Consider the following 27,049-nt stretch of genomic DNA (forward strand, 5'->3'; position numbering starts at 1 on the left):
CCAGGCAGGATTCGTTATCTCTGTTTTGAAGAGAAACAGCTAAAAGTCATAAATACCAGCTATGTGCCACTGTCTAAAAGCTTCAGAGGTATTAATTAATGAATCCTCATAGTGACCCAATAAGATAGTTAAAATTATCATCCTCATTTTACAAGAGTAGAAACTGATGCACAGAGAGGTGATATGTTTGGCCCAAGATCACTGCCAGTATGTAGATGTGGTAGACACACCCCGACTCCCAACAAATCATGCTTCGGTGTAATACTCTCACCTAGCATGTTGGTGGGATATGTACTTGACTTGTTTATTATCAGCAGAACATGGGATAAGGAAGGGCATTACCTTAATGATAAAGGGGTCAATTCTCCAAGAAGATATAACAATCCTTAATGTGTATGCCCCTAACAACAGAGCATCAGAGTTTGTGAGGCAACCCTGGCTGTGTGGCTCAGTTCACTGGTGCGTCATTCTGAACACCAGAAGGTAACGGGTTTGATTCCCAGTCATGGCACATACCCAAGCTGTGGGTTCGATCCCTGGTAGGGGCACATACAGAAGGCAACCAATCGATGTTTCTCTCTCACCATCTCTCTCTCTCTCTCTCTCTCTCTCTCTCTCTCTCTCTCTCTCTCTCTCTCTCTCTCAAATAAAAGGAAAAAAAGTGAGCAAAAACTGATAGAATTTCAAGAAAAAATAGATGAATCCACAACCTTGTTGGAGACTTCATAGTTGAATTCAACAACATCATCAATGAACTAAATATAATTGACCTCTATAGACTGTTTCATCCAACAACAGCAGAGTACACATTTTTCTCAAGCTCACATGGGATGTTCACCAAGACAGATATTCTGGGCCATAAAACTCACTTATCATACTATAAGATGTTACGTTAGGGCCCACAATTTTGGATATAAAACATATCTATCTGGTTAAATTGTTGATCTCTTAGAGTTGTTACAAAACTTAAAAAAATAGAAGTCATACAACTTCTGCTTTTAGACTACAATAAAATTAAACTAGAAATCAATAACAGAAAGATAATGGGAAAATTCCAAAATATGTGGAGATTAAACAACACACTTCTAAATAAAACATGGATCCAAAAAAAAAACACAAATAAAACCTTGAGATAAATTTAAAAATACGTTGAACTAAATGAAAATAAAACATGATTTGTCAAAGTTAGTGGAATGTAACAAAATCAGTGCTTAGAGAAAAATTTATAGCATAGAATAAACATATTATAGAGAAGAAAGATATAAAAGTAACAATCCAAGTTCCCATCTTAGGCAACTAACAAAAATAAGAGTAATTAAACCCAACTAAGATGAAGGCAATAAGTAATAAAAATTAGAGCAGAAATTAATGAAATTAAAAAGAGAAAATCAATAGAGAAAATAAATGAAACCAAAAGGTGGTTCTTTGAAAAGATAATCAGTAAGCCTCTAGCCAGCCTAACTAAGAAAAAAACTGAAAGAGAATACAAATGACTAATATCAGAAATGAAAGGATAATAAAGAAATACTATGAATAACTCTATGCTCACAAATTTGATAATCTGAATGAAATTGACCAATGCCTTGAAAGACCAAAACACACAAGAAAGGCCATTTGAATATAGCCAACAAAAACAGGCAAAGGTGATGGGACATCACTCCCATGAAAATGTTATATGGAAAAGTGAAGAATTTTGCAAATGTAATTAAGACCCCTAATCAGTTTGACTTTCAGTTAATCAAAAGGGAGATTATCCCAGGTGGGCCTGACCTAATCAAGTGAGCTCTTTATAGGAGATCTTGGGCTTCCCCCAAGATCAGACTTGAAGCATCAGAGACCCCATTTTTCCTGCTCATCTTGAAGAAACAAGTTCTGTACTCACAAGAAAATGAATTCTGCCAACAGCTATGTGAGTTTGCCAGCAGACCCTGAGCCTAGATAAGAACTCAAGACCTGACCAACACTTTGATTGAAGCTTTGTGAGGCCCTGAGCAGAGGACCAGCTAAACCATGCCTAGATTCCTGACTCATGGAAACCATGAAATAGTAAATATGTTGTTTTAAGCTGCTAAATCTGGAGTACTTTTTTTATACAGCAACAAATAGCTAATACTGAGCAGTCAAGGAGCAAAGATTCCCAACCAAACAATCTGACTCCAGGACATGTGCTTTAAATGTTGGTTCTCAAGTTTTTTCTGATTCCCAAATTAGAGGGTTGTTTTTCACCCCCAGACCAGTCAGTTTTCTAATTCTTCAACACCAACTAGATGTCCTAAAATTGAATTCCTTTCTTAACTACCTGGAGTTAGTCTCCACAAGACTGCCGTCACTTCAGTAGCAAGTATCAAGTCATCTGTAGTTCTGACCAAGCATCCATAAGTTGGGGGTTCCCACAACCCCCTCCTCAAGTACACTAATTTGCTAGAATGGTTTACAGGTCTCAGGAAGCCACTTTGCTTATGAATAACATTTTATGATAAAGGATACACATAAATAGCCTGATGAAGAAGGATACAGGGAGCGTGAGGTCCAGAGGGTCCTTAGCATACAACCCTGGACCCAGTGGAGTTGGGCTATGCCTCTTAGCACATGGATGTGTTCACAAACTTGGAAGCTCCTCAAATCCCATTGTTTAGGGTTTTATATAGGTTTCATTACATAGTCGTGATTGATTAAGTCATCGGCCATTAGAGATGAACTCAACCTCTAACCTGTCTCTCCTCCCTAGAGATTGGGGTCTGGGGCTGAAAATGTCAGACTTCTCATGAAGGCATGGTCTTTCTGATGACCACCTCTCATTCTGAAGTCATCGAAAGCCCATCCAAGCTGAATTAGAACAAAAGACAGTCCTATCATCCTTGCAACTCAGGACATTCTAAGAATTTTTGAAGTTCTATGCCAGGCACTGGAGACAATGATCAAATATATATTTTACATCATACCACACTGGTCTTTAGGCCTTTTAGATGAGCACCGGGACTCACACCAGTGGCTAAATGATCAACAGAAAGCTAAATATTGAGTTAGGGCCAATGCCCCAGTATTATCACTTTAGGACTTTTTACTTTTAGCTCTATCCCTGGCCCAAGCTGCAACCCCTAACATACATAAAGGCAGGGAAAATAAAACTTTTAAAAGAGCATTTTTAACATACAAGAGGTAAGAAAACATTGGTTATAAGTTAGTAATTTTCACATAAATCATATTCATTTTGATTCTCTGAGTTAAGTAAAAGAAGATGCGGAAAGTGAAGCTCCAAGGTTACTCAGTCAGGAAGAGGCCCTGGGACTTAATCCTGGACCTGACACCCTCTTTCTCCCCTGCATCAAAGAACAAAAGGAGACTTTATCAGCCATCTTCCAGTTTCCAGTGGATTGGCAGACATCTTTTAGGAAGGAATATAATCAGGAAATTTTCATCTCCACAGAAAGTAGAAATAAAGAAAATGAATGATAATTAAAGCATAAAGGATTTAACTTAATCCTACGGAAAAGTTTTTCAGGGGTAAGGTTAATTAAACACTAATGAGATTTTGTTTTTTGTTTTTTTAAATCAACAGCTCTAAAATTCTGCTTCTGATTTCTGTTTATGAAGCATCATATGAAAACATCAAGGAAAAATGTTGGGGATAATTTTGCAAGCTCAAAAATGCTTGCAAGCCCAAAGTTTTTCAAATCTCAGTTTAAGACTAAATTGAGTAAATGACTAAAAGATCAGTCATAACTTTCCAGGAAACTATAGAAAATGTTAATAACATTAAATTTTTACACACCAATTTCCAAGTTTGGAATAAATACTAGCTTTTCTCATGAAATCAGTGCTATTGTTTTTTCAAAATGTAAGCAAAGAAAGCAAATGGATTAAGGCACAGATTGCTGCACTTACTCAGTGCATTTCCTTTATAGGGGAACAATCTCTACTATCCCCTTCTACCCCCAACCCACCGCCTGGCTGCAAAACTCTCCTCCTCCCTATGGCCCCAGCTTTGTCCTTGCTCTTTCACTTTGTCGCTTGCTACCCCAAGCCTTTGATGTGTCAGGGGCAATCTTAGGGCAGAAGTTTTAGGTGATTTCATGTCATGTTGAGGAGGCAAGGCATTAAGAATATTGAAGGGACAATTCCAGAGTCTACATATTTCTGTATCCCTCCCTGCCCTATTTATTCCTCCAGACCTGGATCAGTACCCCCAATGCTATCTTTTCTTTTCACCGCACTTCTTACAGCCAGGCCTCCTACTCTTAACTCTTTAGACAAAATGCCCAAGAAAATGGTGGTTTCCTCTGATGTAGGAGAATCAGGTGCTTAACTCTTGGTATATTGCAGAGACCAGCCCTTCCATATGTAGAGCCTTTATCAACATCTAACTGAGAAGAGAGAAAAAGACAGGGAAATAAAATCAGCATTTTCTTTATTGAGAAAGGTGGGACCATGAATTCTAAGACAGAGATAAGGAATAAGAGGGGCTAGGTAAGGAATACTCAAGAACAATGATGAAATTTGACAATATGTAGCAAAATCTTTAAAATTGCTATATTTGATTCAGGGAATTAAATAATGGGAAGATGAAAAAGGTCTAAATAAGTGATATGCCATTTACATAGATTATCAGAAATCTCAGTATAGTAAAGGTATGAAATTATGCCCATTTCACAGATGAATAAACTGAGGCATAGAGAGATTAAATAATTTGTCCAAGGTCATAAAGCTAGTGGGAGGTGAAACCATGATTCAAAATTAAGAGTTTGGACCCAGAAGCCATGCTCTGTTCTCTCTCTCTCTCTCTCTCTCTCTCTCTCTCTCTCTCTCTCTCTCTCTCTCTCTCTCTCTCTTTCTTTCTCTCTCTCTTTCTCTTCCTGTCCCCTGAGCTCTCACGGTCTTTGAGCCACTGTCCGTGTAGCACTTTCTCTTTTGTATGTGTCTGTTTCTTCCACTAGAAAAGCATGAACCACATCTTATTTACCTCGGCATCTCCAAGTGTCTGGTGCACAGGAAATACTCAAAATATGTTTATTAAACCCAAAATCTATTTTTGAAACAATAGAATGATTTATTGGTAAGCATCCTAATCATTACAATTTATATTTCTGCCATCACAGAATTCTGTAAATTAGACACAGATGTAGCCCAAAATACACATATTTAATAATGACTCTTAAGGAAAATAATTTTCTAAGTTTTGGGGTGTTAAATAATTTAAACAGCAGGCCCAGAATTTATTTTTTAATATGATTTTCTAAATGGAAAATTCATAGACATTTCTGACCATGATATTATTTGAGAGCAAAAATTAAGTAAGTTCTTATATTTTTTTTATACTGGGGGGAGCAATAAGTATTAAATACTGATACTACCATCAAAATTATAAAATTATAAAGAGGAAAACAATAAAACTTTTTTAAAAAAAGGAGGAAACTTAGAAAGAATTTTTATGCCCTTTATATTTACAATAAAAATACTAAATCTGGTGGAAATTTATGGGACGTATGAAGTGGTTAAACAACCACCAAAAATTAGCTCAAGAAACTAGAGGTGTAAAAAACTGGAAACCAAGGCAAAACTATGGACATTTAAATTCATCTCTGGTTCTTTTAGTGACTTGCTGTGTTTCAAGGTCTTTACAATCCTATCTAATAAAAGGGTAATATGCAAATTAACTGTCACTCCATCACAAAAATGACAGTGCCCATAGCCAAAAGATGGCAGCACCCAGTCCTCTCAGCCCCACCAGAGTTCCCCGGCCCTGCGGGAGGAAGGCGGCTGCTGAGAGTGGGCAGCTTGAGCAGACTGGTGGAATGCTTGTGAGGCAACCATTCTGCACCCAGCTGCAGTTGGGCCTCTGAGACAGAGAGCCTCTGGGCAGCAGGCACAGAGTGACCAGGCCCCACAGAGTGGTACTGCTGCATGGATTCTACAGGGATTCCTGCAGCCCCTTGAGGGTCCCAGCATCTGCTTCCTGCAGCTTCTGCCAGGGTTTCTGTGGCCCCTCTTGCCCAGAGTCAGGGCATTGGGGTGGCACTCCAGGCCTTGGGGTCATCCTGCAGCATGCAGGCCATGCCGGGCAGGACTCCAGGACTCAGACTGGAGGGGCAGAGCCTGGAACCATGGGAAGGACTTTAGGCTCTGGCCTTGTGGGTAGGGGCATGGCCATGGCCATGGGAGGGGAAACTCAGGCACAGGACTCACTAGAGTTCAAAGAAGGACCATGGGTCAAGAAACAGACGTGGAGTCAGCAGAATGAGGGTGAACACCAATAGAGAGGAGGGGCCACGGAGCAGTGTATGCAAAGATGTACCCTGAATGTGAGGGCGCACCCGTTCCGTAGGGCATATGTAGCTCTGCTGCCCTGAGAGGTGTCATGAAGATAGTCTTGCTAGAAGGTGGTTTGAACCTAGGCAGAGGGCAAGGACACGGCCAAATTACCACGCAGATGCTCAAGACCCTGGAAGAGGCTCTGAGCAAAGCTGAGGTGCTCTTAGAGGGCGTGGCTTAAGGCGTTGTTGGCAGATCGGGCTTAACGTGAATAAGCATAACCGGACCAGTGTGAGGGGTGTAGTGAGGTGTAAGGGGCCATAGCCAAAATGGCTGCCCACATGAACCTCATACCAGCATGAAGTGCAGGGGTTTGTGCTCAGAGCATTCAGGTAAGGTCCCATGGCCCAGGGGCGAAGGGCGTGGGGGAAGAGTCCCATGTCTTGGGAGTTTTCGCACTGAGTCACTAGTGTTATATATAAGCAGTCCCCTCCGTGCTGACCACTTGAGTCATAATAAATCCAAAGGACTTCTTTTTCTTGACTTCTTAGCATTCCCAGGATTTTACAAAACTCATGATCAGAAATGTTTATAGAGAAAATAGAGGCCTGATGCACGAAATTTGTGCAAGGGACTTGGCCCTCGCAGCCCTGGCCAGCCCTCACAACCCAGGTTTTGTCCAGAGGACTTCCACTGTTCTTTCTAATTAGCATATTAGCTCTTTATTATATAGTGTGACCTCCATCTGAAGAGGTTCAATTGAAGTATTCAACCAAGACAGAAAAGATAAGAACACTTACTGGTAACCAGTTTTGTTTTGTTTTTTCTTTGTTTTGTTTTTAATATATTTTCATATATTTTTATTGATTTCAGAGAGGAATGGAGAGGGAGAGAGAGAAAAACATCAATGATGAGAGGGAACTATTGATTGGCTTCCTCACACATACTCCATCCTGGAGGTTGAGTTTGCAACCCAGGCATGTTCCCTTGACCAGAATCAAACCCAGAACCCTTCAATCCACAGGCCAATACTCTATCCACTGAGCAAAACCAGGTAGGGCACCAGTTTGTTTTTATGAACACCACTGCATTACTTAAGGTGCTATATAGAAACAGATCCAGTAAGATAGTGGAGAGAGAGAGAGATTTATTTTAAGAAATTGGCTCACATGATTTCCAGGCTGGCAATTCTGAAATATACACCCAGGGCCAGCTGGCAGGTGGAGACCCAAGGAAGAGGTGATGCTGTGGCTCAGATAGGAAGGTTGTTTGGAGGAAGACTTCCTTCTTCCTTCGGGGACCCCCAGTCTTTCCTTTTAAGGCCTTCAACTGATTGGATGAGGCTCACCCACACAATGCAGAATAATCCTCTTTACTCAAAATCTATTTAAATGTTAATAACATGTAAAAAATACCTTTGCAGCAACACCTCTACTGGTGTTTGACCAAAAACTGGTTACCATATCCCAGCAAGTTAACACATAAAATTAACAATCACAACCATCAATATTCCTTATTATCTCAGTTATTAAAACTACAATTTATTTCTCCCTTAAACAAATCAAGCTAGTTCTTTTACAAACTGTGCAAGATTTCTGTGTACTAAAAATCTACAGCAAATTGACCTGTGTTTTCCTTGGCCTACATATTACTCAACTGTAGTTCATAGAGTTCTTTGATATAACAGGGTGGCTTTTACCATCTTTGGCTGCGTATTTTCTGTTCACTAATATTTCCTAGAGGCACTTCAGCACTGGGTAGTATCATGTTCCACCAGCATGCATCTCTCATCAATTCAAGTATCCCAGTTGCTTTGATACAGATAAGTAATTGCAATCCTTTTGTTTATAAATCTGTGTCTTGGATTAAACATTCATGGCATCTATATAGTGAACAAAAATACACAAAGTATTCCAGCTCTAATGAAAGTTTAATCAGGATCTGATAACAGGGGCTCACAGAGAGACCAGGGCAGCAGCTGGGCTGTGATCTTGCTGTTCAAAGGTAGGGGTAGCAGTCCTCACCTGGCCACCTGTGACAGCCACCACACCTCTCCACTGCCAGACCTCTCGTCCATTTTAACTACTTCCTCCTTCCATTTCTGTACATTATATAGCTAAACAGCTATGGCATTCCTGGACCAGAAACAAAGCTCCAAAGAGCTGGATTTGGAGGAGATAACTAGGAAAATTTCTTTTCTTGACAAATGGAGGGAAATCTTTAGTTATCACAGGTAAGATGCTCTCGTTTTCTCATTTTTCTATTTCTAGAAATAGAACCAGAGGGATTTTAAGTATTTAAGTAATCATCTTTTACACTTGCTCCATGAAAAGCTTCCATTATCAATTTACATTTAAAACACTTCAGGCATAACTATTTGCAGAAAAAGACTTTCCCAGTAAGGCTGAGGAGGTTTGCATGTGAGGGTAGAAAAGAGTAAGTAATTTTCTTGATGTTTTCTCTTTCATCTTTAGGTTGGGAACCAATAATACAACTTCTCAGGTAATTACTTTTCTCAAAGCCAATGTGTTTTCTTCTAGTTGTTTCTTCAAACAACCACGTTAACAGCAAAATCCACTTATTGTATGCACATAACGTCACTCAGGCACAGCATTTAACATGTGAAAACATACAGCTAGAAAGCCTGTTGAATATCTTTTCTTATGCTTTCTTTTTTCATACAAATCTCTTTCTATTTTCCTACTTTTAAGAGCTATTTTTTTCATCATTAAAGCACCATATGGTTATTATTTTAGAAAAAAAGTAATATTAGAATCTAGGGTTCCCACTCTTGTGAAATGACACTGTATTCTGAGAATGAAGAGCTCAGTGTCCCTGAGGAAAAGCAGTTTTGAAAACACTTACCTTTATTCAACTTCTGAGAAATTGTTTTCCTTCACCATTTTCAAAGGAGAGAAAGATGACGGAATTCTGGTGTTAAGAAAGTATTTTAAAATCTGTTATACAATGTTAAAATAAAAAATGTTTGTATTTCATGTCACCTGAAAAACTTAGAAGGTAATAGACTTTATATTTAGATACTAATTCAATCATTGAATAAACACAGCACAAAATATTAATGTGATTTTCAGTAGTATATGATATGATCAAACAATGGAATTATTAATACTTTAACCACAACACTAAAGCATCTTGCCCCAACTAATCTGTGATCAAAAGACTTATTTGTGCTACTCTCTTAACCATAGTCTAAATGAGAATCAGGGAGATTGTGATTTTACTTTAGTTCTGGAAATACTAAATGGAGATAGCTGACATTTGGGGAAATAGAATGCTCAAATGATAAAACAATCTTTGAAAGAAAATAAATAAATAAATAAATGCCAAGTAATAGTTTATGCAGGTGGTGAAAACCCCTGGCACAAAAGTAAAGATTTTCCATTTGATTTACAAAAATGCATCTTATCCCATCAGTAGCCTGTGACTGGATGCTATATTTCTGAGATAAGAAAACATCTTCACCTCTAGGAACCCAGAAAAACTAAGAAAGCAGTTTCTTTCATGCTTCAGCACCAATAGGGCAGATTTGTTTCATAACATTAGTGTAGAAGTTAAGTAAATTGGAAGAAGAGTTAATGCTAACATATTTAAATGCCATAAAATCAGTCACACAAAAATAAAAATAGATTTTTTTACCTTAATGATGGGGCATGAATTTTTTTTTTTAAGAAGAAAATTAGCCCTAGCTGGTTTGGCTCAGTGGATAGAGAATCAGCTTGTGGACTGAAGGGTCCCAGGTTGTTTTTAAGTCAAGGGCATATGCCCAGGTTGCAGGCTTGATCCCCAGTAGGGAACTTGCAGGAAGCAGCTGATCAATAATTCTCTTTCATCATTCTATCTCTCTCTCCTTCTCTGAAATCAATAAAAATGTATTTTTTAAAAGGAAGAAGAAAATTATACTAACATATTGGGGCATAGGAATCTGAGAAAAGTAAAAAGAGGTAACAACTCATTTATTGGCCAGTTAACAATATAATAAAAATACCTTGTATAGACTTGAAAAAGTTACCTGTTATTTATAAGATGCTGTCCCCTCGAAACAAGACACATGACATTTATATTCTTCTCTAAACATTAATTATGTTTCCATAGTTGCACTTAACCTCCTTGAGTCACATAAATCTTAGGAGAAGCCCCTTTGATGCAGACACTGGGGTTTTTCTGCCTCTTTTATTGCTGTGTATCACAATTTTGAGACATCTTGAAAAGGGAGACAACATTTTCTGATAAAAAGTATTTCAGAGAGAAAGAAAGAAAAAGGGAGAGGTCATACAGCACTGTTTGCTTTGTTTTTGGCTGTGGCATGTGACACAGAATCATGGAGGCAGCCATGTGTCTGCTGATAAGAGTGAAGATGGACCAGGAACCCCTCAGCCCAAAAGACAAGGACTCTTGCCATCAAGTGGCCCTTGTTCTGCTCCCAAGCCCTCCATCATCTCTTCAAAGTGGAACAGCTTTCCTGTCTCCCTAGCAATGGCCGCAGTGAGTACAGCTTGTCAATTAAACATGAAATGAAACGTAATCTTCCCCAAGCTGGAGAATCTTATCTGCTGTCATGTGAGAGCATTACGAAGATAAGACTACTGACAGTTGTTATTGGTGGAAGGAGGATATAATTAAAATGACTTATTTATAGTATTTTTCAAGGGCACTGCTGATGTTACAGTCTTTTTCTCCCAAACACGGAGTCTCTCTTTGTTCACTTCCTGGACCTGATAGTTAAATTTGAGGGAGTAAAGTCAGATGAGTCACCATATAAGGTAGGGTAGGGTAGGTTGGCTGGGGAGTGCTACAAACATGTAAGACAATGTCGAGGGGTGAGACAGGACCCTGTCCGAGTGTGGGCAGGAGGGAGGGAGGTGGGGAGATGTGCCAGACCCAGTCCTGGGCAAGAGTTGATCTCAGGAAAAAAAGATGTTCTTGGACTGTGAACTAATATGCAGATTTGAAAAAGAACATGATATTTGAGGATCCAAGTAGATCTGAAAGTTTTGGGTCCTAAGGACCATTTGCTTATTTCAAAATTTGGCCAGGGTGGGTGCCAAAGGCAATGGAGACCCAGCTAGGAGGCTTGACCAACAGCAACTCATTGGACTAAACAGGCCAGGGCTGGAGGCAGGGCTTTGGCAAATGTCCCAAAGAACCAGCTGTCATGGTCAAAGAGTCACAATGGAAACAGGAAGCTCAGCCAAGGATGGAGTCAGGAAAACAGTACCTGCTAGGTGAGAGATCCCTCCAATTTCACGACCCTCCAATGTAGCCCCCACATTCACCTCATCCCCCAACTTCACACTGTATTCTAGAGCCTTGGGCAGAGACCTTTCCCAGGACCCTAAAAGCAAGAGGAGGAAGAAGCACCTCCTTCCTGACCCAGGCTGTCCTACACCTGGGCATGGGTGCAGAAACCTCTGGGCTGAGCTTGGCCATCTGAGCACACAGCAGCAACAGGTGTCTGTGCTACAGCTCCATGGCCCGGCACCGTCCTCAGCCCCTGCTGAGGGGTTACTGAGGGGGCCTGGAAGCCTCCACCTGTTTTTTTAATCCTCACACAGCATATGTTTACTGATTTGAGAGAGAGAGAGAGAGAGAGAGAGAGAGAGAGAGAGAGAGAGAGAGAAAACCTTCTATATATATGAGAGAAACATGGATTGGTTGCCTCCCCTACATGGCCCAAGCATCATCCCCATCCCATAACCTTTTGGTGTATGGGGTGATGTTTCCACCAACTGAGCCACCCAGCCAGGGCTGTAACTGCTTTTCGAGCACAGGTGGAGCTGGCCAGAGCACAGTGTTTCCTACTCTAAATATGGCCTTTCCTTAAGCTCCCCAGATTTAGGAACTCCAACCCCTCCCCCACCTCCCTCACTCCATTGCTTTTTATCATGCATATTCTCACAGGCCCCACTGTCACATGTGCAGCACAAGTGTCCTGGACACTTATTTGCTCCTTCTCATCAAAAGTCTTTCCTCCTCAATACACCTTCCCTCCTCTAGTCAACGCCAGAGGTCACAGAAGGCAGGTCAGCAGGGCTCTCATAAGATGCTACACTTTGCTTGCTGGCATCCCAGCCCTGGGTGGTGCCTTCACTTGTGTCTTAGGTATCTATCTAGTGAATCCTCCCCTTTGGGTAATGAAGACAGTTGATGCGTCATCCTGTGAGTGTTACCAGCCTCCGTGGTCACAGGGCCACACTATGCTGGAGGAATAAAAGTTAGAGCAACTAGCTGTATTTTACTGGCCAAGATAATGCTTCTAATGAATACCCTCTAATAAAAATGAAGTATTGAAATAAATGCCAATGAGAATATTACTTTAAAATTTATATATATGGAAGTAGGCTACTTTTTGTGTGAAAGAAAGAGAAACTATAATTCTCTATTGGTATTTGCCTGTGTATGCTGCAGAAATTCCAGACGAGTGCATAGCGTGGAGCCCTGGGAGCATGGGGACCAGAGGCTCGGGTGTGAGGGAGTCTTTCTCAGCGGCCTTCTTCTATTCTGGATTTTGAACCATGTGAATACACAATCTATTTTTAAAAACACACATACAAACTTTAAAAATAGAAAAATGCATTCACAGATGCTTCCAGAGTCTTCCAGTCTCCCTCTGTTCTGTGGAGGCAGGAGAGTCTGGATCCGAATTTTCTCCTTTCTCCACAAACATAAACACAATGCAATTAACACCTCCCCACTGACTTTTCCATCGCAATTCTCTACCTTTGGAAAAGACTGGGATACAAAGGAATCGAACCACTATAGCCTGAAATGGATTGATGGAGTATTAAAGAAGTCCCAGAAATAGAGATGATTGATTTTTCTTTAAAAAAAAAAAAAAAAAAAAAAAAAAGATTTGGGCTTATTCCCATTATATGGGCCAGATGATAGGGTGTCCTTTAAATAGTGGTCCCATTGACTAAACAATTCCTGGGACTTGAAGACGACACCTTGGGGTTCTCAATATGTTGTGTCCCAGGAGGTCATTTAGAAGCTTTGCCAATTCTACACGTTTTGGCAGTACAGCTGCCTGGCCAATTGAATCCTAACACCCACTGAATTATGCATTTTTGTCACCATTCTGCTGTCTTCTTCCCCCTCTGTTTGAAGTAGGCATGTGTGGGATTTCCTGCCATTAGCACACTCGCTTTGTTGGGAATCTGCTCAGGAAGTAGGGTTAGGTGAAGGGACCTAGTACCCTTGCTTTTCCCAGCTCTCCTATTTCTCACCTTTTGTGGCCCTATTTCCAATATCATAGCCTTCCTCCTCCCCCAATCTAACATCTTAGGTGGATGTGCTGCAGTGAACTCTGGTCAGGACTGCTGGCCCAGGTGAGCTCATGGAGCTCTGCACCTGCCTCTGGCTCTTCCACCGGCTTCACGCCATGCCTTCCTTCCCTCCAGTGGCAATTTCCCATCCTCCTCCACAACCAGAGCCCCCCAGAACCCAACCCAGAACACACTCCTGTAGCCTCTTTTATTGGCAACCAATAAGCAAACCTTGGTGTATTTGCAACTCTACCCAGCAGGATCACACTACACTGGCTGGACTGCATGTAATGCTGGGAGAGCAGGTATTCTGGGCAGACTGTAATCGATGAAGCTGTAATAGAGAATAGAGGGCAGCAGGCGAAGAGATGGCTTTTGGGGAGCAGGAAGCACAGCCTGGTGGCCCCAGCATAAGGTCTGGCCGATAGATGGGCCCCAGGTTATGTTTACTTCATTCATTAATTCACTGCTCTGGGTGATCCCCTGGAGAGGCATTTCAGCAGGTGTCATTCATGTGCCACTTCAGATGCACCCTCTAGCCTGAGACTGACTGTAGTGCTCCCTCCTCCTTTGGCTTTCTGTCCAGTTTATCCAATGGGAACTCAGAAGGGAGCCTGGAGGGAGGGAAGGGAATGAAGTCATGTGCAAAGCTGGCTGGACCCACTCCTCCGATGCAGTCCCCTCCCTAGGACTCTCCTTCTTGGTTCAGATAACCACTCCTCTCCCCTGCATTAGTCATTGTGGTTTCCCTTTAAGTAGCCCACATCGTTGTAAATAGTTCCTTTATTAAACTTTCCTCAAGTTAATCATCCTGACTTGAGAGAGCCACTGTTTTCTGCTGGGACCCTGACTGGTATATGTTGAAAGGCTTGCATTTGGGTTCTGGCACTGCCATTTACTAATTATGTAACCTTGGGCATCCCAATTAATTGCTCTGGGCCTCAAGATCTTTACATGTAAAGTGAAAGGTTTTTTAAAAATTATTAAACAAATGCTTATTGTGAGCTACTCTGTACCAGGCACTACTCCAGATGTGGACAAATCCATGGCAGGGCTCCAATCTCCTGGAGCTGGGTGGGGGCCGGGCCAGGGCAGAGCCAGGCAGGCTAGGAAGGTGGGTTTAGCTGTGTCCCCAATGAGATTCAGCCTGCTTCCACTGCAGAGATGGCACTGCTGCTATGGGGGCTGGGGGAGGAGGAAGGGTCTGACCCTGGGGGGCTGCTCAGGCCTGCCTCCACCCGGGTCTGGAGTTGTAGGGAGGAGAGGCATGCCCAACCCTAGTGAAGGAGGCCCAGCAGCAGAGGGCCACAGGCCCCAGGTGCCTTGGGGGTGCTGATGGGTGGTTGCTGGTGTGTTATTGTTGTGGGCCACCCTGGTGGGGATGGCGGGGGAGGGGCGGGGGGCGGGGGAAGAGAAAGGGGAGGATGAGGAGGGGAGAGATCAGGAATCAGAGGTGCAGGCTGCAGCTACCCTGACGCTGGGTCTTCTCTCAGTCCTGTCAGCTTCCCCGTCACCCCGGGGGTTTGGGCCTGAGGAAGGGTGTCTGAGCAGGATTGGAAGAACTACCCATGGCTGCTTTCTCTTCCTTTTTGCAGTCCAAGCTCCTGTCAAGCACTCTCCAGACCCCCAGGAACTTGGCTCCAGCTGCCTGCCCCCTGCTGCACACCCAGCCTCCAGTTGGTCTGTCAATATGCAAATTGGTCATTACTGGGACACAGTAACAGACAATTAGCATATTACCTCTTTATATGTATAGATGGATTTCAGAGACAGGAAGGGAGAGGGAAAGAGAGATAGAAACATAAATGATGAGAGAGATTCATTGATGGCTGTCTCCTGCACACCTCCTACTGGGGATGGAGCCCAGAAACCAGCATGTGACCTCATCTGGAATTGAACTTTGACCTCCTGGTTCATAGGTTGATGCTCAACCACTGAGCAATACCGGCTAGGCTATTCCTTTTTTTCTGGAGCAAGTCATGAATATAGGGGCAGCAGCACAAGGACAGAGCCACAGCCTGGCATGTACTATGTGGAGTAAAAGGAGAGATGGCTAGCAATGAAAGAGGATACAAGGATTACATCAAATAGGGATTATATAGGTTTAGGGTTGACATACTGAGCTTTCAGGATCAAATGTCCTCAGTGAACCTGACATGAATCTTCTGCACGGTACTTTACAATTAAAATAGAGAAGTGTAGCTCTAAATGTAGGAAGGGGCAGGCCACCTCTGTGGTTTCACTGCCTTAGTTAAGGTTGATGAGGAAAGTGCCTCAGAAGAATTCTCTTCCTTTGAACTCACCATTTGAATTCCCTCCTCTCAGAAGCTGCAGCAGAGCCTCTTTGGAAATACGGTCTATGTCTTCAGCTGTGATTGGAAAAAGGCCTGTTTCAGGTTCCATGATCCTTTTTCTGACCTGGCTTTTGCTTTGGAAGTGGGAAAGGTAATAGCAGATGACAATTTTTAAAAACCCCAATTCTATATTCCTTATTTATGTTTCCTTTTATTCTCATTCATGTAACACATGTTTTCATTGTAATAACTTGTAGAAACATATCAATAATTTAAAATTTGAGATTAAGTGATAAAACTATTTAAAATTATAACTTACTGTCTGAGTTGTAACAAAGGCTCAGACTTCTTTCTCTTCTCTCTCCCTCCTTGTAACTTCCAATTTTCCTGGATTTTTACCCAAGTCCTAAGCATCTCTGAGGATTTAGAGGCAGGAGATCTAGCAACTTCTCTCTGGCTTATTCAAACCCTTAATAATTCATGTCAGTGATCAGCAGTCACACACAAGTTCAAGAGCTAGGCATCTATTTCCTTATCTCCTACAAATATGCACGTTGATCTGAAGCAGGGGCACCAGGGAGTCAGGGTGGAAGAGAGCACATATCCCCAGTGCCAGTGCTCCACAAGGAAGTTGATCACTGCAGATTCCAGTTTGGCAGCAGCCCATGGAGAAGGGTGGGTCAGTGTAGTGCAATGTCCCTTGCTCAGTCTAGGTGTTGCTGTACACCAGAAGGGATGGGCTGCATGGAAGAACAGAGCATGATATCCATCTGCATGAGTTCTCCCTTGGAACATCAGCCCTGAGAGGCTCCATTACTACTGTAAAGCTCTGCTCCTAGCCTTACCATTCATCTTCCCCTTTGCAGGGAGGTGCCCAAAGTGTTCAGATGGCCGTACAAGGATTGATCATCAAGTACTTGCTGTTTACAAGGGAGGAGAAAGACGGTAACTTCCACAGGTAAGAGGAAGTACTTGGAAGAGTCACTCATTTCATGAGAACCTTTATTTGCTAAATAATCACAGCAGAAATCCCTGGGTCCCCTCAGGAAGACTTACTCACAAACAAAAATGGGGCTGGTTCTTCCCTCGGAGCTGGGCTCTGTGATGGGGACGGCTCTCCTGGGGTTACTCTCAAAGTGCAGCTACAGAATAATGCTGACAGTTTTATGCTCTGCTGCAGATCACCCTGTCAAATAAAATAAAACACCAGGTCTTGGGTGGGCTTCCTTGATAATATTCGACAGGAAGTTTCAAACTAGCAATTCCAGGGAGGAACAAAATGGCAATGGAAACCCCTGATAAATGAAGGACTAATTATTTCTCTCTAATCAGGCTGCCAAAGTACAGAGTTTGGTATTTGCCATTAGTTCAAATTACTTTATTCTTAGAAGTTAACAAACCCTATTGTTTGCAAAACATTATGCTTGCTATTAGAGAAAATATAAATAAGAAAAAGGCATCTACTTTCCTTTAAGCAAGATAAGTCATCACCAAAACTGGAACTAAGTGTACAATATATTCTAAGTTAGTGAATTTCCAGGTTCCTTAGAAACAGAGTAAACTGAAATTCCTTATACGAGGGGTTAATGAAGGGAATGCCCTCAGTTGAAACCTGGAAAAAAAGAGTGGGAAGCAGGATGAGGAAGGAGAGGCTGAGAAGGAATAGGATTCTGAACAGTGACTCTAAATGACACACTAGGTCAGATGGATTTAGTTGACATTTACAGAATAATTCACAGAATATACATTCATTTCAAGTGCATGTGGGTCTAAAGATAGACCACATGTTAGGACACAAAACAAGTCTACAAGTTCAAGAAGACTGAAATCATATCAAGCATCTTCTCAAATCACAATGGCATGAAATTAGAAATCAACTACAATAAAAATACCCAAAAACATTCAAACACATGGAGGCTAAATAGAATATCATTAAACAATAAATGGGTTACCAGTGAAATCAAGAAAGACATAAAAAAAAACTTCCTGGAAACAAATCAAAATGAACAGGCAGCTACCCAAAATCTCTGGGACACAATAAAAGCAGTCCTGAGAGGCAAGTTCATAGTACTACAGGCCTACTTTAAAAAAACAAGAAAAACTTAAAATAAATTATTTAACCCTACAACTTAAAGAATTAGAAAGAGAACAAGAAAAACCTAAAGTGATAGAAGGAAGGAAATAATAAAGATCAGAGCAAAAATAAATGGCATAAAGACTGAAAAAACAAAAACAAAAAATCAATGAAACCAAGAACTGGTTCTTTGAAAAGATAAACAAGATTGATAAACCTTTAGACATATTTCATCAAAAACAAAGAGAGATAGCCTAAGTAAATAAAATCAGGAACAAAAGCAGTGAAGTAACAACTGACAATACAAAAATACAAAGGATTATAAGGAAATACTATGAACAACTCTATGCCAATAAACTAGACAATGTGGATGAAATGGAAAAATTCCTAAAAAAATACAATCTTCCAAAACTGAATCAGGAAGAGCCAGGAAACCCAAATAGACCAATAACAACAGATAAAATTGATTTTAAAAAAAATCCCACAACTCCTGGCAAACAAAAGCAGTGGTATGGATGGCTTCACAGGTGAGTTTTACCAAACATTAAAAGAAGAACTAACACCTATCTTCCTCAAACTATTCTAAAAAATTCAAGAGGAAGGAACACTTCTGAGCTCTTTCTATGAGGCAAACAGTATCCTAGATAATGACACTACAAAGAAAGAAGATTATAGGTTAATAACCTTGATGAACAAGATGCTAAAATCCTCAACAAAATATTAGAAAATTGGATCCAGCAATATATTAAAAAGATTATATACCATGACCTAGTAGGATTTATTTCAGGGATGGGAAGCTGTTACAATATTCACAAATCAATAAGTGTGATACATTACATAAAGAAACTGAAAGGAAAAAAAATCACATGATCATATCAATAGATGCAGAAAAAGCATTTGACAAAAGACAGCACCCATTTTTGATAAAAACTCAGCAAAGTGGGAAGAGAGGGATCATACCTCAATATAATAAAGACCATAGCCAATAGACAAACCTATAGCCAATGTCATACTCAAATGGCAAAAACTAAAACCATTTCTCCTAAGAATAAGAACAAGACAGGAATGTTCACTTTCATTTCTCTTATTCAACTGGAAGTCTTAACTACAGCAATCAGATAAGAAGAAAATATAAAAGACATACAATTTGGAAATGGGGAAGTAAAACTCTCATTATTCAAAGATGATATGACATTGTACATAGAAGACCCTAAAGACTCCACCAAAAAACTACTAGCTTTAATAAATGAATTCGGCATTGTAGCAGGATACAAAATTAAAACCCAGAAATCAATGGCATTTTTATATACCAATAATGAATTTTCAGAGAGAAACTAAACAAACAATCCCATTTATCACTGCAACAACAACAAAAATTAAGATATTTAAAAATAAACTTAACCAAGGAGGTAAAAGACTTATATTCAGAAAACTACAGGATATTGAAAAAAAGAAATAGAGGAAGATATAAACAACTGAAGAATATATTGTGTTCATGGATTGGTAAAATTAACATCATTAAAATGTCCATACTACCCAAAGCAATCTATAGATTCAATGTAATCTCTATTAAATTAGCAACAGCATATTTCACAGATCTAGAAAAAATACTCCAAAAATGTATCTGGAACCTGAATAGCCACAGCAGTCTTGAGAAAGAAAAACAAAGATGAAGGAAACACAAAACCAGATATCAAGTTATACTACAAATCCACCATAATAAAAATGCTGGTATTGGCACAAGAACAGACATATAGATCAATGGAACAGAATAGAGACACAGAAATCAACCCAAGTCATTACACTCAGTTAATACTGGACAAAAGGAGGCAACAGCATACAATGGAGTCAAGACAGTCTCTTAAATAAATAGTGTTGGAAAATTGAACAGATACATGCAAAAAAAGAAAAGGAAAAAAAAGGGGGAAAAAAAGAAACTAGTTCATTTTTACACCATACACAAAAATACTAGTAAGCTCAAATGGATAAAAGATGTAAATGTAAGTCATGAAACTTAGAAATGGATAAAAGATGTAAATGTAAGTCATGAAACCTAGAGAAAAAAAACTATAGGCAGCAAAATCTCAGACATCTCTCATAGCAATATGTTTGTGGATATATCTAGGGCAAAGGAAACTAAGGAGAAAATTAACAAATGGGACTACATCAAAATTTTAAAAAGGCTGCATAGCAAAAGAAACCATCAACAAAATGAAAAGGTGCTGGAAAAAAAATTTCATTGTATGGGAGAACATATTGATAAAAGGTTACTATCCAAAATATATAAGGAATTCATGCAACTTAGCAAAAGGAAGACAAACAATCTAATTAAAAAATAAGCAAATGATCTAAATGAACACTCATCCAAAGTGGCAAATAGATATCCAAGAGACATATGAAAAAATGCTCAGTCACTAATCATCAGAAAGATGCAAATTAAAAAAATAATGAGGAATTACCTTACACCTGCCAAAATGGCTACCATCAACAAATCAACAAATGAGAAGGGCTGTAGAGGATATAGAGAAAAAAGAATCCTAGTACACTATTGGTGGGAATGCAAACTGGGACAGCCATTATAGAAAACATCATGGAGTTTTCTCAAAAAATTAAATATGGAACTGCCATTTGACTCAGTAATCCTTAGGAATATGTCATAAGAAACTCAAAACACCAATCAGAAAGAACATATGCATGCCTAGGTTCATAGCAGTGCAATTTACAATACTAAGATCTGGAAACAGCCAAAGTGTCCATCAGTAGATGAGTGGATAAAAAAGCTGTGGTACATTTATACCAAGAAATACTATGCAGCAGTAAAAAAAGGAGAATCTCTTACCCTTTGATACAGTATGGAGGGACCTTTTAGAGTATTATGCTAAGTGAAATGAGCCAAAGAAAGACAAGTATCACATGATCTTACTCATAAGTAGAATCTAATGAACAAAATAAACTGATGAACAATATTGAACCAGAGACATAGAAGCGTGGGATAGAGTGGGTGGGTATAAAGAGATTAACCAAAGAATTTGTATGCATATATGCATAACCCATGGACACAGACAATAGTGTGGTGAAGGCCAGGGGCAGGCGGTGGGGAGGGAGGGTAGGCTAGAAGCAGTTGAGTAGGGAGGAAGGGGACATATGTAATACTTTCAACAATTACAATTTATTTTTTTTTAAAAAAGAATAGGATTCTTGTGAAGTCTAGCCTCAACCTGATCCCCGGAGCTCATTGCCCATCCACAGCTGAGGGAGCAGGGCTTTGGTACCTCCACTCCATCAGGCATCGGCCTTGGCCATCCTGCAGGACAGGCATAACTCCTCATCCCCTCTGGGCCAGGTGTCTCCAGTACTTCAGAGAAAGTTGAAAAGTAGGAACCAGTAGCAGCAGTACTGGAAGCAGCTGGGTGATATGTCCACCATCTAAGTAAAAGAGATCCCAGGGAATCTAGATGGAGCGCACACAATTTGCTGCATGAATGTAAAGCATTTAGCACAGTCCTGGCTTGTGGCAAATATGAAATACATGGTGGTGAGTAACTGCTGTGATAGTTCAGCTCCATGAAGCCTCCCGTACCTTTCCAGCCATGCGTTCTCTCTCCTGTACTCTCACAGCACTCTCTTTTGTTCTCATTCACCTCCTACTAGAATGTTGGAGTATGAGGCTCCTTGTGACTCATTTCTGTATTGCCACAGAACTAGGTGGATTCTATAAGTTATTACTGAATTAATTAATGAAACCTAGTGTGTTTCTTCATTGGGAGAACAGTTGTCAATGTAAAACAGGCAGAGTTAAGTACATGACTAAAGGTGGGTTTCTACAATATTTCCTGGGAGGTTGGGCAGCCTGAGATTATTACTCAGTGGAGTGTAATGGTTAGGACTAGGGAATCAGGAGCCAGACTGCCCACATTCAAATCACTGCTCTACCACTTTAAAGATGAATGACCAGGGGCAAATTACTCAACATGTCTGTCTTAACTTCACCTCTAAAATGGGACTAGTAATAGTATCTATCTCACAGGTTGTTGTGAGGACTAAATGAGTTGATATGTGTGAAGTGCTCAGAACAACACTGGGCACAGTGAGTGCCAGTGAATGTCAGCTCCGGGTTAAGGCAGGCAACCTGAAGTAGACTTCCAGTGATGCCACGCCGTGGTCAGGCAGTCAGGACATACATGGCATGCATATTAAAGGCAGACAAGTGCATGAGCAAATGTGGGAAATATGTTCAGGGACTGGTCCATCTGGGGCAGAGGGTTTGCAAAATGGAAATCTGGGAGATAAAACTGGGAGAATTGTTTGGGGCTGAGTCTCTGCTAGAGTTCTGGAGAGAGGACAGAAGTGGGACTCAGAGATGGCAGTACTAACACCCCTGCCCCATATCACTAAGAGCAATATGCTGCTGCAAGGATGCCAGTTCCAGTGACAGCAAAGAGGAAAAGCCCTCATGATATCCTCACAGTGTAGGTTGATGAAGGAACCAACCCTGCATTCAAAGTTCATAAGAGTGGAGGCCCCTGCACATGTCCAGATGACAGTTCATTCTGACCTCACCTCCTGCCTTGCAGTCTATGTGCAATAAGCAAGCAAGAGCAGAAGCAGGCCCTGGCTGCGGCACTCGCTGGTATCCTGTGGGTGGCAGGAGAAGCTCAGAAGGCCACTGTCTGTCTTGTCACTGAGGACATTCAAGTCACCTCAACTCTTGACTATGCTGAGGACAATTTCACTGAGAGGGTGAGTGCAATCCTGCCCGTTCTGACAGAGAAGGGTGGACAAAGCCTGGGTATTGGTTCACCATTGAAATGGAGGTGGGGCCCCATCAATGATTCTACAATATGTGTGTCTGCTAGGGCCAGTGGCACCATTCAAAGAGGTGAGGGGCAAGGGTTGTAGGTGATTCAAGCAGCCAAAACAGAGAATCCTGCTATGGATTTCTCCTTCCATCATGATCAAGAATATCCCATACCTGAAATCATCATAAAGTGCATGTCCATGCCACTGTCTTAAACATAGCTAAACTACCTATTGGAATGGGGTGTATGTCTGTGTATGGTTTTACTGCTCAAGATATCATATTGATTTAAAACTGAGGGATGTAAACATGAGGCCAGTAGCTACCCAATTTTACCATGTTTTATATGGCCTTATGTAAGAGAATAAGTCAGTTTTTAGCAATGTGATTTTATTATACAATGAAGCAAAAATCTCCCTTGAGGTAATAACAGTGAATTGACATCTTATAGGTGTAGCTTTCATCTTCCTTCTCATTTTAATCTTCTCTTCCTGATTTATAGCTCCAGCTGTTTGAAGTTTCGGAGAAAGAGGCCACTGAGAAATTCATCTATGATCATTTACAATGTGTAAGTGTTTAAGGACTGAGATAATTACTTTATGTTGAACTGATCTTACAGGAACATTCTCTCTTTTACAAAGTGTCTTTTTAATGATGCTTGTTAAGAAAACCAGGTCGTCTTGAGGGCTCAGCAAAGGCAGAACAAGAGAAAGGAAGCCCGCCTCTCCCTTCCCACAATCTAGAAAGAGGCAGATCACACACCGGCCACTCCTTGGCTAATCAAGCCCAGAAAGTAACATGATAGAGGGCATATGCCAAGATTTCTTTTGTGGAGAGAAAATGTTAAAGCAGTCTTGCCTCATCTAGTGAATAAAAGACAAAAGTGGTAGATAACGAAGGTTCTAGTCTGAATTGCCAAAATGACCATTCACATCTGTGCCAAAGAAATAGCTTCTGTCCTGAAAAAGGTGGCCCTGTTTCACCTCTCCCATCAGCACTTCCCACACAGTGTTCTCCTCCACAATGGTTCTCACCCAGCTCCTGGAAAGTAGCGGAAGGTTTTATTTTAAAAGATTCTTCTGCGGAGAAACAAAGGAAGCTAATTTCCTGAGGAACTGAGATTACGGTGTGAAAGCAGAGAACCTGAGCAGGTGACGGCAAAGCCACACAGCTTTGGGCTGTGTAGAAGGGGACTGTGATCCATGGAACTCACTGCTCCGCTCCCTTTCAAAGGTTGTAGAGGCAGAAACCCGGGGGTTGCGTTCTCAACCACACTAACTGTATAAAACCTTCTTTAGACTGGTTCCCCTGGGTCCATCTCACCCACCATCTCATAGGTCTGTGTTCGGCAAAAGAATGGTCTCCCAGAGATGTCCATGCCCTAGTCCCTGGAACCTATGACTGCTACAGCACCTGGCAAAGGAGAAGTAAGGTCTCTACTCAGCTGACTTTACAACAGGGAGAGAATCTGGGCTACCCAGTTGGGCCCGATGTACTCACAGGCTCCTTGAATGTGGAGGATGCAGAAGAGAGGGGAAGAGTGATGTGGGATGAGAGGTGTCACCACTGTTGCAGCTTTGAAGATGGAAGGTGGGACTGTGAACCAAGGAATGTGGGCAGGGCCACTAAAGCTGGAAAGGAAAGGAAAGGGATTCTGCCCTCAGCCCCCAGAAAGAATGTGGCCCTGCTGGCATCTTGATTTTAGCCCAGTGAGGTAGCCATTTCAGACTTCTGACCACCAGAACTATAAGATAATACGCTTATATTATATTATTCAAGCTTCTAAACTTATAGTAATTTGTTATAGCAGCAATATGAAACAAATAAAACCTGTATGATAGATTTTCAATGGCTGACGTGAAATGTTAAGCTAGAAGCCTGCTTTGAGACTATCTTGCAAGCAGGAGATGTTTAATGGGGTTACACAGAGAGAGAGGAGCCATGTAAGAAGTAAATGATCCTCCCAGCTAAAAGAGGCATACGCTTCCCTCTGTCTTCCATCTCTTCAACTCAGACCTGGGAGAGTCTGATTTATTAGGAAGGACCCCCCACATGTAAAGGTCTTCTCAGGAGTTGAGAATCAGAGGGCCAGCATGGAGCTTCACACAGGCTTTCCCCATCAAAGGCTAGGAAAAGCTAACAAAGGCCCTAAGCAGAAGCAGGCTGTGCATCACAGGTGGGCTCCGCACAGAGCTGCCTGCATCAAGCCGACCCAAGCTGACCCTTTCCATAGCCGCACTGAGGATGGGTTGGCCCCATTTCCCAAGGGGGAACTTGATGCACATATTCTGAAGGGTGCTTCCTGACCAGAGGCCGCTCGTTGTGATAAACCCCCATTCAGACGTTTACCAAACCCCATTCACTCTGAAAATGCACCAGTCCTGTGTCCTAGTTTAAGGCACAGATCTCAAGTGAGGAGTCTGAAGGCTACATGTGAGCAGCAGACTTGAAGTGCATCCCTCCAAAATGATATGTTCAAGTCCTAACTCCCAGGACCGATAAATGTGCTCTGATTTGGAAACAGGGTCTTTGCAGATGCAGTCAAGTTGAGATGAGTCCTGCTGGATTGGAGCAGCCCTAATGCAATGACTGGTATTTTTATAAGAAGGAAATTAGGGCACAGACCCGGACATGCAGGGAGAGCACCCTGTGATGATGGAGACAGAAATGGGGGCAATACATCTCCCAGATCAAGGGACACCAGGGATTGCCAGCAGCCACCAGAAGCTGGGAAGATCAAGGAGGGATCTTGGAGAGAGAGCACAGCCTTGCTCTGACACCTTCAGTTAAGACTTCTGACCTCCAGAATCAGGAGAGAATAGTGTCCTATTGTTGTAAGTAATTTAGATTTTTAGTACTTTGTTATTGCAGAGCTAGGAAAGCAATACTGTATCTGCAGCATTAACCCACACGGTTAGATTTTTTTTTTAAATTTTGAGTCAGCAATTGTCAAAACCAATCAGGAAATCCCACATAAAAACCTGAACTTTAGCTGCCCCCCCCCAAAAAAAAAATCAGAAAACTTGTCTGCTCTAGACCTATAGCTTGGCATGTCATTAGTTAGCTGAGTGTGATTCCCATTAGACAAGTTGTGATGGAGTGAATGATGTTACCTAACAGGTATGAAGGGTTCTGATGAAGCTCAAGATTCTGAGAACAGGAGGGTATCCTAGCTTATCCTGGTGGGCTCAGTTAGACATGGGTTTCGTAAGGAAAATGGGTGGTGGGAGAAAAAGAGGAAGAAGTGCGGTGCCAAAGCACTGGTATCTCAAAAACCAGCCAAGGAGCTTCTTTGCAGCAGGTAGAGTGTTGACCAAAAACTACGATAAGGCCAGTGAAGAAAGGCCCTGAATGTTAGCTGGTCAATTTGGATTTGATCCTGGAGATCTCAGGGCACCTTCAGAAGGTTCTGAGCAGAAAAGCAACCTGCTAAGGGAAGAGACAGGAGAAGTGCCTCAGAAAAGAACAGGTACTGGGATCTAGCACATTTCCTTCTGAGAATCAAGGCAGGTATTTGTATTATGTCATTTCACTTTTGCAACAAACCTGGCAGAATAGGTTTTTTTATATGCAATTTTAGATGAGGAGATTGAGTTCAAAGAAGTTAGACAACTCTAAGTTAGTAAGTAGTAGAACTGGTTCTGAACCTAGGTCTGTATAACTCCAGGTTTGTATTTCTATAAGCCTCTCATCTTCATCCCACCACACTCCCCCTTCCTCCCCCCCCACACACACACTTCCCCTGAGTTTAATTGGTCAATCAAGAGGGATTCACTAACTAAGGAGAGGCTGGGCAGGGGCCAGCCAAGAGCAGCCCTGGGAGGTGGGCTAGGATGGACCCAAAAAAATGGAGAGGAAAATACGCTGCATCTTAGCCATAGTTTGAAGAAAATCATAAGACAGAAGTGGAGGAAAGAAAGAGAGGTTGAAAATGGAGAGAATGATGTTATCATTGGCAGGCTGGAAGCAGGAAGGAGAATGCATTTGAGAGTGGAGATAGATCCAGGCGGGGGCAAAGAGAGCACCAGCTACCTTTTAAATGGCTAGAAAAGAAATCTCTCAGGCAGCAAATCCATGAATTAAATAAATAAATAAATAAATAAATAAATAAATAAATAAATAAATCTTTGCTTGGAGGCAAATGTGCTTTTCCCTTGCTTTCCAAATAGTTCAGTGGGGAAGGAAGCCACGGTGTCATCCTGTTTCTTTACAGCCTGATCTTCTCCAGAACATTTGAAAGGTAAGTTCTACAAATATTTACCCAGCATTTCCTTTGGCTCTGGGGTCACATAAACCATGTACTCTGGTGCTGGAGAATACTTTCTTGCCTACTAGAAACATGAGGGCAATT

The 27,049-nt window shown here is 41.3% G+C and overlaps 1 protein-coding gene across 1 annotated transcript in view; it reads left to right on the forward strand.

Moving 5' to 3' along the window:
• Positions 1 to 8,375: 8,375 nt before the first annotated feature.
• The window catches only part of MINDY4B (MINDY family member 4B), a 35,567-nt gene continuing 16,893 nt past the window's right edge, over positions 8,376 to 27,049 (forward strand). The window contains exons 1-8 of the mRNA XM_036445127.2: positions 8,376 to 8,482; positions 8,724 to 8,751; positions 10,585 to 10,752; positions 15,858 to 15,977; positions 16,693 to 16,784; positions 22,475 to 22,640; positions 23,201 to 23,266; positions 26,868 to 26,938. Coding sequence (XP_036301020.1) covers positions 8,376 to 8,482; positions 8,724 to 8,751; positions 10,585 to 10,752; positions 15,858 to 15,977; positions 16,693 to 16,784; positions 22,475 to 22,640; positions 23,201 to 23,266; positions 26,868 to 26,938 — 818 coding nt within the window. The remainder of the gene's footprint in view (positions 8,483 to 8,723; positions 8,752 to 10,584; positions 10,753 to 15,857; positions 15,978 to 16,692; positions 16,785 to 22,474; positions 22,641 to 23,200; positions 23,267 to 26,867; positions 26,939 to 27,049) is intronic.

This window comes from Pipistrellus kuhlii, unplaced genomic scaffold (genome assembly GCF_014108245.1).
Source record: "Pipistrellus kuhlii isolate mPipKuh1 unplaced genomic scaffold, mPipKuh1.p scaffold_m20_p_2, whole genome shotgun sequence".
Classification (NCBI taxonomy): domain Eukaryota; kingdom Metazoa; phylum Chordata; class Mammalia; order Chiroptera; family Vespertilionidae; genus Pipistrellus; species Pipistrellus kuhlii.